General features: G+C 48.2%; 1 protein-coding gene across 1 annotated transcript in view; it reads right to left on the bottom strand.

Annotated features, from left to right (window-relative positions):
- Positions 1-13,536, bottom strand: part of CRIP2 (cysteine rich protein 2) — a 271,160-nt gene extending 257,624 nt beyond the window's left edge. The window contains exon 1 of the mRNA XM_086937148.1: positions 13,387-13,536. Within this exon, the coding sequence (XP_086793274.1) occupies positions 13,387-13,429 (43 nt within the window). The 5' untranslated portion in view covers positions 13,430-13,536. The remainder of the gene's footprint in view (positions 1-13,386) is intronic.
- Between the last annotated feature and the right edge of the window lie 1,738 nt (positions 13,537-15,274).

The following is a 15,274-nucleotide window of genomic DNA, read 5'->3' as shown; positions in this document are numbered from 1 at the left end:
GAATGAAATGAAATGAAATGAAAAGGGATTTATAAAGCGCATGGCTGCCCTCGAGCGTCCCAGCGCTAAAACAAAACACAGGACCACCACCCAAATACAACTGAAGAGAAAGCCTAAAGGGGGAAGAGGTAAGTTTTCAATGCTTTGCGGAATCGCACTAGATTGGATTCTTTCCGCAGGGCCATCGGCAGAGCATTCCATAGTTGGCCTGCATTAATAGAGAACCGGCGACCGCCGGACCTCACCTTTTTGGCTCTGGGTATCACTACAAAATTACCATCATCCGAGCGAAGGGCTCGCGTAGGTTTGTAGGGGCGCACCAGGTCTCTAAGGATAGGAGGGCCTGATCCTTGCAAAGCTTTAAACACGATGCAGAGGGATTTGAATTTTATGCGAGCTCGGATTGGAAGCCAATGCAAGGCCTTGAGAGCAGGCTTAGCTGATGATCTTTTGGCAGTACCAGTGAGCATTCGTGCAGCCGCATTCTGAGCTCTTTGGAGCACATTCAGAGTGGATTCTGGTGAGCCAAGGAATAAGGCATTGCCGTAATCCAGCCTTGACATGACTAATCCTTGCACCAGTAGTTTCCGGGAGTTTTCAGGGAGTAGCGGGAGGATCTTCCGTACTGACCTGAGCAGTCCATAGCAAGTCCCTGCAACTCGTTTAGCTTGAGTGGTCATTGACAGTTCAGGTTCTAGCCAGACCCCTAAACTTTTTATTGCTGCTTTGGGAACTGGGGGGGCGCCTAGACTATCCGGCCACATGGATTTGGGAAGTGTTGTACACAGATTGCCAAGAAGCATCAGCTCAGTTTTCGTCCCATTTAGTTTAAGCCGGGAATCCGACATCCATGACATGATGTTAACTAAACATGATGCGAATTTTTCCCCCTGGCTTTCCGAGAGGGACAGCGAGACGATCAGTTGAGTGTCGTCTGCGTAGGTTGCGATTTTCACCCCGAAGGGTGAAACCACCGCCTCCAGTGGGGCCATGTAGATATTAAAAAGCGTAGGGCTCAATGAAGAGCCCTGCGGTACTCCACACTGAAGGGGGGTAGGCAAAGATCGAAAATTGCCTTCGCAGACCTGATAAGTCCGGTCACTCAAGTACGACGCGAGCCATTTGAGGGCTGACCCTCTCACTCCAATCTTCCCCAAACGGTTGATCAGGATATTATGATCAACCGTATCAAATGCAGCGCTTAGATCCAGGAGGACCACAGCAGCGGTCCTCCCGAATCCAAGATGCATCTGCCTTCCTCCACCATTGAAATCAAGGCCGAGTCAGTACCCTGGCCGGGCCGAAAGCCCGTCTGTGTACGGCCCAGTAAATCATTAGATTCCAGGAAGTGCGAAAGCTGGCGATTAGCAAACTTCTCGGCGATCTTATTCAGCCCGGGCAGAAGCGAGATAGGACGGTAATTCGCCAGATCAGCCGGGTCAAGGCCTGGCTTTTTCAAAAGGGCCTTGACAATGGCTTGCTTCCAACTAGGTGGAACAATGCCATGGGTGAATGAGGCATTCAGTAGGTCGATTGCTGGGCCTGCAATGATGTTCGTGAATTGCTTGAGGATCCGAATGGGCATGGGGTCCGAAGGGGAGCCGCTCTTCAGGGCTGAAAGCTCCTCACAAAAAGCCTCCTTTGAGATGGAGGGGAAGCTATCAAACACCTTTTCATCCAATGCGGTCTCCGGAGCTGCTTTGTCTACCCTACCGGTACTCAGAGGAAGGCTGGCTAAGATGTTCCGTATTTTGACATAAAAAAACTGGGCCAATAGATTGCATTTATCAGAATTTACTTCGTGAGTTACTGGGGGAGTGGGAACGGTGAGAAGCTCTTTAAGGATCTGATAAGTTTCTCTAGAAGAGTTACCTGCCATTCTGATTCTTTCCTCAAAATGGGCGGCTTTGGCCAAATTACGGGCCACCTTGTATGCTCTCGTGGCTTCACGATAGTTGTCTTTTTTGGTGGTCGCCCAGTTCTTCCGCCATTCTCGCTCCAGCTTTTTACATTTCTTTCTCATACATCCCAGTTCAGGGGTGTACCAGGAGGACTTGGGGCCGCTCCTTTTATTTGAGATGGCTTTGAGAGGAAGTTCAATATCTAATGCTTGGCGGAGCCAGTCATGGAATGCAACATCGGCTACCAGAGGATCGCATCCAGATGGGGGGGCAGATTGTTCAAGAATAATGGAGAGATTCTCAGTTGATAGACGTGACCAAGTTCTCTTATAGGTGCGGGGTGCCCTAGGACCGGGAGGAGGAGGAGGATCCCTCATAAAGTTCAATTCAAACGGCACCAGGAAGTGGTCCGACCAGGGCATAGGGAGAGGGGAGCTCGTCTGAAGATGTGAGATATTAGAGAACACACAGTCCAACAAGTGTCCCTTCACATGTGTAGGTTCCAAATTATGGAGCCTGAGGTTGGCTGTCATAAGTTCAGATCTCAGGTCAGATGCTATTTTCTCCTCCTGTCGGTCAAAATGAAGATTCAAATCCCCCAAAAGAATGAAATTGGGAGAAGATGAAGCTAAGACGGGAACATGGTCCAGAATGGAGGTGGAAAACTGTTTTATTGTCCCCGGGGGGCGATAGACCAGAATGCCCGAAAGGGAATGATTCGGCGATGACTGAATCCGAAAAGAACAGCTTTCTGCATCTTGGATGGGCCCTTTATCTATTCTGCAAGACAGCTTCTCCCTGTGGATTATAGCTAAGCCACCTCCCTTTCCCAGAGATCTATGGAGGGACTGAATAAAATAGCCAGATGGAAGGACATTGACTGAGTCAAAATCTGAGTCAGCCGACGTCCATGTTTCGGTAAGAAACAGGATGTCTAAGTTCGTGTCTTCAATCAGATGTAGGATTTGTAGTGCGTGTTTAGGCAGGGACCTACAATTCAGAAGCCCTAGCCTAAGGGGGTCTTTAGTAAAAGCTTTGTTTCCCCCAACCTGGTCTCTAAATGGGCAATAGGCACAAGGCGTAAATAGAGCATCAGCTCTGAATCCATGATGACAGTAACGTGAATTTGACGGCTTTAAAAGGACTAAATCTTCTTTCGTGTATGTGGTGGGAATAGCTTCAGACACGGGCAGGGTCTCTGGCCCTAGGTCCGTCCTGGCCCGGACGGGCACAGACGGGCTTGCCTCTGGCGCGCCTCCGGCGCGCCATCGGCGCGCCCGCTGCGCCCGCCCGCTGTGCGGGCGACGATTGGTCGTCATTTATGAAGCGCAAGAGGCAGGAGCCGCCCTCGCACTAGACCGCTACCAGTAAGATATCCTACCCAAGATGGCGGTTGCAGTCGGTAAAGCTGGGATCAGCCCGACGTAGCAGCAAAAAGCCCTAAGAACCGTTCAGAAATGCCCCCAAGCCCCCAAAAGTAAGAGCAGTAAACAGACAACGCTGATTAAAATTCTAAATAAAAACACAGTTAAGTTTGTTAAAATCAAAACGATAATTTTTAGAAACGATTAATGTCTCACAAGAGCAAAGGGTTGTGTGGCCAAACTCCCTGTGTGTGAGGGGAGCAGCCTGTGTATGTAACGCGGGCAAACTATTCAGCCCGATTTATAGCGCGAGGGGCAGGAGCCGCCCTCGCACTAGACCGCTACCAGTAAGATATCCTACCCAAGATGGCGGTTGCAGTCGGTAAAGCTGGGATCAGCCCGACGTAGCAGCAAAAAGCCCTAAGAACCGTTCAGAAATGCCCCCAAGCCCCCAAAAGTAAGAGCAGTAAACAGACAACGCTGATTAAAATTCTAAATAAAAACACAGTTAAGTTTGTTAAAATCAAAACGATAATTTTTAGAAACGATTAATGTCTCACAAGAGCAAAGGGTTGTGTGGCCAAACTCCCTGTGTGTGAGGGGAGCAGCCTGTGTATGTAACGCGGGCAAACTATTCAGCCCGATTTATAGCGCGAGGGGCAGGAGCCGCCCTCGCACTAGACCGCTACCAGTAAGATATCCTACCCAAGATGGCGGTTGCAGTCGGTAAAGCTGGGATCAGCCCGACGTAGCAGCAAAAAGCCCTAAGAACCGTTCAGAAATGCCCCCAAGCCCCCAAAAGTAAGAGCAGTAAACAGACAACGCTGATTAAAATTCTAAATAAAAACACAGTTAAGTTTGTTAAAATCAAAACGATAATTTTTAGAAACGATTAATGTCTCACAAGAGCAAAGGGTTGTGTGGCCAAACTCCCTGTGTGTGAGGGGAGCAGCCTGTGTATGTAACGCGGGCAAACTATTCAGCCCGATTTATAGCGCGAGGGGCAGGAGCCGCCCTCGCACTAGACCGCTACCAGTAAGATATCCTACCCAAGATGGCGGTTGCAGTCTGTAAAGCTGGGATCAGCCCGACGTAGCAGCAAAAAGCCCTAAGAACCGTTCAGAAATGCCCCCAAGCCCCCAAAAGTAAGAGCAGTAAACAGACAACGCTGATTAAAATTCTAAATAAAAACACAGTTAAGTTTGTTAAAATCAAAACGATAATTTTTAGAAACGATTAATGTCTCACAAGAGCAAAGGGTTGTGTGGCCAAACTCCCTGTGTGTGAGGGGAGCAGCCTGTGTATGTAACGCGGGCAAACTATTCAGCCCGATTTATAGCGCGAGGGGCAGGAGCCGCCCTCGCACTAGACCGCTACCAGTAAGATATCCTACCCAAGATGGCGGTTGCAGTCGGTAAAGCTGGGATCAGCCCGACGTAGCAGCAAAAAGCCCTAAGAACCGTTCAGAAATGCCCCCAAGCCCCCAAAAGTAAGAGCAGTAAACAGACAACGCTGATTAAAATTCTAAATAAAAACACAGTTAAGTTTGTTAAAATCAAAACGATAATTTTTAGAAACGATTAATGTCTCACAAGAGCAAAGGGTTGTGTGGCCAAACTCCCTGTGTGTGAGGGGAGCAGCCTGTGTATGTAACGCGGGCAAACTATTCAGCCCGATTTATAGCGCGAGGGGCAGGAGCCGCCCTCGCACTAGCCCGCTACCAGTAAGATATCCTACCCAAGATGGCGGTTGCAGTCGGTAAAGCTGGGATCAGCCCGACGTAGCAGCAAAAAGCCCTAAGAACCGTTCAGAAATGCCCCCAAGCCCCCAAAAGTAAGAGCAGTAAACAGACAATGCTGATTAAAATTCTAAATAAAAAACACAGTTAAGTTTGTTAAAATCAAAACGATAATTTTTAGAAACGATTAATGTCTCACAAGAGCAAAGGGTTGTGTGGCCAAACTCCCTGTGTGTGAGGGGAGCAGCCTGTGTATGTAACGCGGGCAAACTATTCAGCCCGATTTATAGCGCGAGGGGCAGGAGCCGCCCTCGCACTAGACCGCTACCAGTAAGATATCCTACCCAATATGGCGGTTGCAGTCGGTAAAGCTGGGATCAGCCCGACGTAGCAGCAAAAAGCCCTAAGAACCGTTCAGAAATGCCCCCAAGCCCCCAAAAGTAAGAGCAGTAAACAGACAACGCTGATTAAAATTCTAAATAAAAACACAGTTAAGTTTGTTAAAATCAAAACGATAATTTTTAGAAACGATTAATGTCTCACAAGAGCAAAGGGTTGTGTGGCCAAACTCCCTGTGTGTGAGGGGAGCAGCATGTGTATGTAACGCGGGCAAACTATTCAGCCCGATTTATAGCGCGAGGGGCAGGAGCCGCCCTCGCACTAGACCGCTACCAGTAAGATATCCTACCCAAGATGGCGGTTGCAGTCGGTAAAGCTGGGATCAGCCCGACGTAGCAGCAAAAAGCCCTAAGAACCGTTCAGAAATGCCCCCAAGCCCCCAAAAGTAAGAGCAGTAAACAGACAACGCTGATTAAAATTCTAAATAAAAACACAGTTAAGTTTGTTAAAATCAAAACGATAATTTTTAGAAACGATTAATGTCTCACAAGAGCAAAGGGTTGTGTGGCCAAACTCCCTGTGTGTGAGGGGAGCAGCCTGTGTATGTAACGCGGGCAAACTATTCAGCCCGATTTATAGCGCGAGGGGCAGGAGCCGCCCTCGCACTAGACCGCTACCAGTAAGATATCCTACCCAAGATGGCGGTTGCAGTCGGTAAAGCTGGGATCAGCCCGACGTAGCAGCAAAAAGCCCTAAGAACCGTTCAGAAATGCCCCCAAGCCCCCAAAAGTAAGAGCAGTAAACAGACAACGCTGATTAAAATTCTAAATAAAAACACAGTTAAGTTTGTTAAAATCAAAACGATAATTTTTAGAAACGATTAATGTCTCACAAGAGCAAAGGGTTGTGTGGCCAAACTCCCTGTGTGTGAGGGGAGCAGCCGTGATGGGCAATGGGTCTCATATAGTGCACTGGCTGGCACAGGCACTACACACCCATACCCAATTCTCCTCCCAAAGGCTGAGGGGGAAGTGGACGACCGACCGAGGCTCCGACTGGACGGACAAACAATGGACCGCAATATTAGCGGGCGCTAGAAATGTTCCCCGAAACGCGCGATTTAAAACCATCCAATATTATATCATTCATCGAGCATATTTGTCTCCTGACAAACTGAATCGCTACTTCGGACTCACTTCGTCGGCATGTCCCAGATGCGGCCTCCTAGACTCAGACTTCCTGCACGCACTCTGGAACTGCGCCCACCTCGCCTCGTACTGGTCAGCGGTCACTGACACGCTGACGGCGGCCTCGGGCGAAACTCTCCCCAAGACGTGGGAAGTATGCCTACTGGGGCTCTACAGGAGAACCAAGCAGACCAAGCTGCGGGCACGCTTTTGGGATTTAGGCCTCATAACGGCTAAACGCCTCATTACGAAACGGTGGAAAAACGCCAACCCACTGCGCCCTGCAGACTGGCGTCGCTCTTTTGGCAACTGGGCCAGTGCGGAGAGTGTGTCACTACACAGAGAGGAGACCACTGGCCTACGGAAATACCCGATCGCCCAAGACTGGGACGCTACCCTGATCGCGTAACACAGGGCATGCGCCCGGGCCGGTATAGAATGCCAACCTGACGCGGAATAGAAGAGGCCCTGTCGCTTGCTGTCCATATAGGTCACGGAATTTGCCCCCCCCCCCCCACTGCCGCGTCCCCCCCTACCCCCCCCACCGCTGCTGCGCCCCCCCCCCCACCCCCCCTCACTCCCCCCCGCCGCCAGCCCCGACTACCGGGCTTTTGCACACCGAGCGATGTCCCCTGCCGCCCCCCCCGACGCTGCCCTTCCCCCCCCCCCGCTGCCTCCTCCCCCCCCCCCGCCTCCACCCCCGCGGCCGCAGCGACACCACATCCTCGATCACCCCCGCCCCTGCGCAGCCCGTACAGGGTGCACCACACACGGTTAGGATTCAAGACACACTACCATACGCACATGCACTAGTCCAGCAGTTGTTGAAATGTTTCTCCCTCCCCCTCCTCTTTTAATTCCCAGTTATACCTTTTGGTTGACACAGAGACTGTTGATTTTGTACACGCGCTAATGCTCGACACCCCCCTCCCTGTTTCCGTATCATACAATGGCAACTGGGTGTTTTCATGTACAGGCAGCGGAAGCCCAGCGATCCATGTGACAACGGGGGATATGATCCTGCTCCAGCTCGCTACTGTACTGAACAGGGAACATAACTCAATGCAATGACTGTCGGATTTCTTACAGCACCCTGGTCCTAGCGCAGTGCCATGAGCCGCAGGCACTGCGGCACGAGACATTTCCTAGGACCGCTGCTTGTGAACTAATGCATTACTACTGGCTACTGTTTATTTTCACTCGTATTTAATTGCCATGTCATTCTGTACTGACAGCCGAGTACCGCTTGTAGTAGTGGTTTATTGTTATGACACTGTGTGACTGCTGTTTAACTCATCTGTGAAACTAAATAAAGTTTGGGACCATTGGTCTTCAAAAAAAAAAAAAAAAATTAAGGAGAAGAAGGAGTGCTCCCGGCACTATCAGGCAGCATGTTGCTAAATACCGCACTCAAGTGCATGGTTGAACGTCCTCACCTCCTGGACTGCTCTGGAATCTCCGAGCTTGCAAGGGACACTTCTACTGCATACTCCTTCTAGATATTCTTGCTTGTCTCTTGTCTCTGCTTGGCTGTCAGGGGAGTTTAGTGCCCTGCTAATCGCTTCAGTATTAATCTTTAATCAAGAGCGACTAAACTGACAAGGAGGTTTTTTACCCCGTGTGTTCTTCCCCCTAGTTCAGACTTTCTTAGAGGGACTTGACAACTTGCTGTTATGTATAGTGTTATTTTACAATAAACAAGGAAAACCCAAAAGTGCATACCATCCAAGAGTGTATGCTATTTTAAAGGAACAGTCTCTGCAAAAAGCATTATTAATTTCGAATCAAATAAATTAATTTACTTCTGACACAGTGTCAACATCTCAATTTTGGAAAAAAATATTTTCTGACAATCCAATAGAGTGGGTACTGGCAAAAAGAGTATTAACTTTCTTTCTCAGGCAATTTCCAAGCGACATTTATAAACAATAATCCAGGAATGTCTCAATAAGCAAAACCACGAACCAGCCCTATTAGGTTACATATACAATAAAGGGTCCGTGTGTGGGGTCGAAGATTTTTCGATCCTCTTACAATATAAGGATCATCGTCAGGACATTTCAAATCCAATGCCTGAGATTCAGATGTATAGAAGATGGTAATGAGCAACAAAAGAGTGTAAATGATATGCCGATCTCATGAAGAATATCATGTGTCGATAGTAAGCGTGTCAAAAAAGGTTAGAGTACGGAGCTTGCATCCATGGCTCCCAAAACATATAAGGCAAAGCAGACATATTGCAAACATGTGCACTCTTATGCAGTGTAACAAGGAAAATAAAACAGTGCCTCCAGAAGCAGGCATGCAGTGGAAGGATACCGGCCGCGGACCAAAAGCTGTTCTTGGTCCATGCTCCATGGAACAGACTAACATAGGAAGAGAAAGTGGAAGCAAGATGCGCTGGCCAAGGAGAAGCAATGAAATGGGAGTGATGTTGAAGCCAACAACGGTAAGTAATGGGTAGGCTCTGAGCGCTTTAAACTTTTTTTTTAGTTTTCCAGAGATCTCGCAAGCGACAGTGCATGCGTTGTCTCAGACAAAACCTAAAAATAATCAGCCTTTTTTTTTAAACTTCTTATCGATGTACATTTTAATTTGATCTCATGTTTACCTCGTTAATGCATCATGCTTTAAAGATAAACACAGACCAATCTAAACATGGGTGGGGTCTCCTCTTGCAAACAAAAGACACAGCTTCAGAAGTGGTCCTGACTCTCACACAGGGGTCTGTTATGTGCTAAAAGGAATTGAGTTTCTCTCTGAGGTGGTGCGTGGAAGACGTGTTGCGATTTGCTATTGGGACTCTAAATGTTGAGCCCGAACCCCTTTGGTAAAGTTCAAATTCTGCACTTACACAATGTATGATCTTCTCAACTCTGTTGCATGTTTGCTCCTGCCTGCGCAGTTTAATGCGATGTCCTTCGCATATTACCCTTTTCATCCTCATTACAGTTCTGCCCAGTATACATGCGAGGGCGTCGGAATCTACTGCACACTGTGAGCATAAGTGGCCTGATAAAGTTGATGTTTGCACAATGCAAACTACACTGTGAAATCATGTATTCTTTCTATATCCCTCACATAGAGTCTCACATTCAACCCTGCTAATTATTCTGTGTGGTGAAAAGATCAGAATGCACTACAGCTTACTTTCACAAATACCCCACACAACGTATTTTGGGTTTAAGCAATTTCAGCGCTTGCATCCCTCTATTACACTTTACTGCCATCAAGGCGACGCAAGCACTCAGCTACACCCGTAGCCCCCCACACTGACCACTCCACTTTTCACTAACATCCCTGAATGAAGGGAGTGGGCTTTCTCCTCCTCAAATTACTCAAGACCACCACACCACAAATACTACCCTGTCACTTTGTTTGAATTCCACTACATTTCAGTCATGGCACTCTTGAATGCGTGCATACCCGCCAGCCATCTGACATGATTAGTCTCTTCTTTGATGAGCTAGACACTGTTCCTGACTCACTTCAACCTTCCACGCCCATCATCCTTCTTGGTGACTTTAACCTGACACTTATAATCAACTGCTACAAGTGCTATTCTCCTAATGTCTCTCTAATCGTTTACCCCTTACCTCATACTTACATTCAGCACACTCCAGTCCAGTCCTCAAAAACAATTCTGAGCACCATAAGACTGGTGTAGCCCCAAAAATGCTTTTTGCCCGCTGTGATATTGTGGACCAATCTTGTCGGTTTGAGTGGACTATTCCTATTGAAGCATGACCAAGACTGATTTGCACATGGCTGGTTTCTGTCTAGAGTGCCATAGTGGGGGAAATGGTGGACTGGGATGCAACCCAAAAGAGCCCCAGTGGCTGAACTTAATTAAAGCATTCCTTCCATCACCCTGTTTGTTGCAGTAGTTGCAGTAAATGTGAGGAGAACGCCCAGACAGAGTCCAATGCTCACTGTTCCAAAGGACTCCAGCTATACCTCATTAATGAGGTCTAAGTAGACAAAAACTGGCCCGGGGTGGCTTTTGTTCCCGTCTGGAGGGGGCCAAGCCTGGCAATTCAGGCTGGACTCTTCCTACTGGCGTAGGACTAATACAGATTTGACTGGTTTCTGTCTACAGTGGCACAGTAGATGAAGCCTGATGGACTAGGATTCAGGAAGTGGCAGAGAATAATTAAAGTAGTCCTTCCATCAATTGTTTGTTGCTGAACTTCCATGAGATCCCACCGCTTTAACTCTGCCATTTCTCCAAGAAGATCTTTAAGGTCGCTCCCACAATGCCCGAGTATCTCTTACAGATAGATCTTTTTACCCACGTTCCTTGCCAGCTCACATGAGTGTTGAAGCAGAGCGTGTCAAGCTATACAAGAAGCTAGGAACCTTAGCGCAATGATAGGTAGATTTAGTGGCACGAGCTGACGTCGACCATGCTGAACTTACGTTGAATGCTGAGTCAGTCTGTGGAGCAGCATTGCACTGCTGAGATGTTGACTCTGATCCAAGATTAACCTGTCTAATCACAACAGCCCTACATGTTACCCTCTTTTTCTCCACCCACCACTCCCTTCCCGTCTCTAAATCTCTGCTATGCTCACCAGTGGCCACTTCCATTGGTTCCTCTCTTTAACCACTTCTTGGGCTGATTTCCTGCTTTATCTTGTTTCACCTGCTGTGCAACGCGGCAGTCATCCAATGACGGCCCATAGTTTTGCTTTTTTTTTAATTTTATTCTCGCACCAATCTCTTCTGATATTTCTACTCAAGTTACTGCAAACCACTACCTATCTCCACTCATGGCTCTGTCAAGAATACGCATTCCGCCCCATCTCCCTATCCTGGTCAGCCAGAGTGGAGAACAGATAGTACTCCTGTTAGCCTTCGTATTCCCCTCTGATCGTTGATAAAAACAGAATGTGGCCCTGAAGGTGGCATACGGGGAGAGGCCTATTTTGGTGCTACAACTCACATCCACTGGGGCATTTTGCCCAAAAGTGCACAACATACCATATCATAATTCTAAAAACATGTCCAAGCCAAAGCAACAGTCTAAAGAATATTCTTTGACTGCAAAAAACGTCAAAGGTAGGTTTGCCAGCCAGTGTCAGATACTCTGCATATGAACTATTTCTCACCCTTGTAATCATAAAAAAATACTTTTTTGTGGTGCAGCAGTACAGTTACAACCCCGCGCCGTCAACCCTCTGATAATGTACACCTGCCAAAAAATGAATCTAAAACACAACTGGATTGAGGTTCATGTGCCTATTGGCAAGTCAGAGGTTAACTGAAAAATGCATGTGTAAACAACATTAGCAGCAAAAATCTAAAAAACAAACAAGGGAGGGAAACCTTGAAGATTGGCTGAGAGAGATGTTAATCTTATTAGACATTGGGGAGATGCGTTGGATGTTTTCTTAAATAAGGATGCTCTGGAGAGGAATGCGAGCCAGCCATTCTTCTCTAGGGTTTGTGAACTCCCACTCACAGTCGACGGCGCATCACTTACACAATAAATAAACAAGACCGAATACCGGAGGAAATGAAGGTATGTACACACACAACCTCTGAAGAGAACCGGCAGCGCGAGTCTCCAGGGCAGAAGGAAGTTTGATATCAGTTACAATGAGAGGAAAGCTGGCAGGAGCTTATCCTGGTGAAAACTAAAAAACATACACAATCCTTGCAGAAAAAAATGGCTTTCAAAGTAACCTGTTTCATGGTGATTAAGTATCCAAGGCAGGCTTGTGTTCCCAAGTAAGAACATTGTAGTAAACACGTTGGAGAGTCCAGGCTGATGGGGCGTGTTCTTTAAAATGCACCCTGTGTTTGAATCACCATGAAGAGACGCAACCAAAATGCTCATTAATGTTTTTAAAGAACCGAGATAAATCCACTCTGGGCACCTCTCCAAGAAGGAACCTTCGTTGGAGTGCGAAGCAAGAGGGTGGGTTCATTCTTCACAGTGCACATGGCACCTGGTCACCCAATATATGATGAAACATCACATTTCAGAGGGACTGGTCTATTGCCGTACAGGGAGACCCCAGTGGAGAGGGAAGGGGCTAAAGTCCGAATTGGGAAACTGAGAGTGCATACACTACTTGGAAAATCAGCAAACCTGGTAAAACAAACAGACGGAAATCAATGTGGGGCTCTTTTGTGAAGCTGTCTGGAAATGCATTTCTAATGCAGTTCTCTTTCTGTCAGACTGCCTGGATCTGTACTACACATTTACTAGCAGCAGGCATGCACACAGTGTGGGAATGTTCCACTGACATGCCAGCTCGCGCTGTGCATACATTAGTGGTTATATAAGTGCACATGGTACACCGACATGCCTAGGGCGTTTCCATGGCACTCGTGTCTGACTTTGGCACCGGCAGCTGGCAGCAAGCAACGCTGCCGGCTCCTGTCCTCTCTGTGTCCTGATTTCATAATATCCTGGAGGGAAAAAAACAATGCATATCAACGCTGCATTTCCTTCCTACAACTTGCCATTAATAAATAGGAAACACCGTGCAGCTTATGCGGCGCCTTGACAGAAATGTGTTTTTTTGTGCACGATTCGAAAAGGGAGCAGTCGGCCATCAGCAGCAGCTTCAGCACCACAAGCACAGCGTGGGGATGAAACGTGAGCAGGCAGCGAGCGGAGAAAGGCAATTAGAACAGCATCCCCCTTTTGTGGTGAAACAAGATGGATGTGAGGGGGCAGGCTGCGGTTCGAACGCCAAAATAGCGGGGTCTATGCACTCTGTCGGCAGCCCTGCATGAGAATGTGGCAGGTGCACGGCAGGCATAGGCAAAAGTACATATTTTTGAATGGAAAATAAAATAGGAGTCGTGGTTTGAGAGGAATTATTTAAATCGCGCGCGCTCACCAAAATAGACGGTCTTGTCGCATTTTGGGCACTTGGATGCCATGGTCCGCTGTGCGCTGCTCTCTGCACCTCTGGCTGCCTCCCGTCTCCACGCCTCCTCCTATTCTAACTGATTTTAGCGCCCGGGCTCCAGCGCCGCTGTGTACCTTCTGGCCCCGCCCACCGCTCCAAGGCGCGCCTCGGATTGGAGGAGGCGGGGTGAGCGATGCGTGGCTCCCATCTCCGCCATCTGCGTGCCCTGCCTGCTCACCGATGTTTGGGACATTCCTTCCTGGAACCCGTCCCGCGCGCCAACGCCGGGCCTCGCGCTGCTGTGCGAGGCAGATAATGTCCGAAACAGAGGCACCGAGTGGGCGTGGATGGAGGGCTCGTGCTCCAAGTGCTGCAATTTGTATTCTATTCTGCCTTTCTTTCCACATACTTACCCATGCCTAAGAAATTGATGAGAAGCCCAAATGTCAACGTTTTAACCAGTCTTCCTGATTTTTTTTTTATATAGAACTTGATCTCTTTCTTTGTAGTTAAACTACCGGAGTTGCCTCTGCCTTTTCCAGTGCGTGTAGTGTTACTTATTGCCTTAGTGCCACCACCTCCTGGCAAGAAGCCGCCTAGAAGCGAAACACCAGACTTGAATACCCATGAAAATAAAAGTAGAGCTGTTGTGTCGGGCGGATGGTCAGTTCCGACACTGGTGATATGAATTGTTCATGAGGGTTGGGACACGCATGTGTTCTTTATAATTACAGGAGCCAGTTTGCTGGTTAACTATCAGGCTCATGCCTCCGTCACCAACTGCCTGACGTGAGCACGTCCCATTACTTTTATTAACTGAGGTCGTCACATGACCCTTATGTCGCGACGTGACGAATACCGTCGTCAGTCACAACATTACATTCCTCCCCAACAAGGATCAAAACAACATAGCAATCGAAACTGCAATACTGACATATTAAAACTTCTTCATAGTGCAACTCGGACCCACCAGAACAGTCTTACGTGATATAGTCCCTCTGTCTGGAGAACGGTTCAGGATTTCTTCGCAGCTGGTACCGAGTATGACCTCGCCCAGAAGAAAGAATGGTATCATCTTCCGGAACCATCTCACAGCGGCTATCTTCCAACAAAGCCAAAGAGCTCGCACTCTCTCTGCGCCGCAAGGGTCTTCAACCCAGGAGTCATCCATGTCCTCAGTGGCACGCTCATCCTCCACAGGGAGGTGTCCCATGGCTCCATGGTTACTGTCCACAGTCCCTGATGCGATGGAGGCTGATGCTGACAGTTCCGGGTTAAACTTCTTGAAATGGGACACGTTGCGGGTCACGGTCTCCCGTCCTCTGGTGACGATGACTCTAGTTCCTTTAATGTTCACCACAGTCCAAGGCATCTTTTCATACGGCAGTTGGAATTTGCCAGTATAATAGCGATTTTTTAACAACACTAAGTCCCCTTCTTGATCCGGCTCTCCTGCGCTTTCTGTCGATGGCTTACTTGAGCATGGACCTTCTTCCTACGAGCGTCAATGAGAGGGTCATCAGGGTCTTTTGGCTGCCATGTGGGGTGTTACGGTATCGAGTCAGTGACCACTCGGCCCATCAGTAAGTGTGCGGGGTCTACCCCCGTGGTGGTGTGGGGTGTCTGCCGGTAACTGCGAAGGAATGTAAAGATAGCCAATTCTATAGATTGTTTCTTGTCATGTGCAATTCGGATGAACTTGTTGAGAGTCCTCATGAAACGTTACGCTTCACCATTGGCTTGAGGCCAACGAGGCGTGATTCGGCGGTGTTGTATACCAAGGGCTCTGAGTTAAGCAGCCAGCTCTTGTCCCTGGAATGGGGGCCCATTATCAGTGCACAACTCATGCATCAATCCGTGAGTGGCTATAATCTTC

The sequence above is a fragment of the Lissotriton vulgaris genome, chromosome 9 (assembly GCF_964263255.1).
Source record: "Lissotriton vulgaris chromosome 9, aLisVul1.2, whole genome shotgun sequence".
Classification (NCBI taxonomy): Eukaryota; Metazoa; Chordata; class Amphibia; order Caudata; family Salamandridae; genus Lissotriton; species Lissotriton vulgaris.
This window is presented reverse-complemented; position numbering and strand designations above follow the sequence as displayed.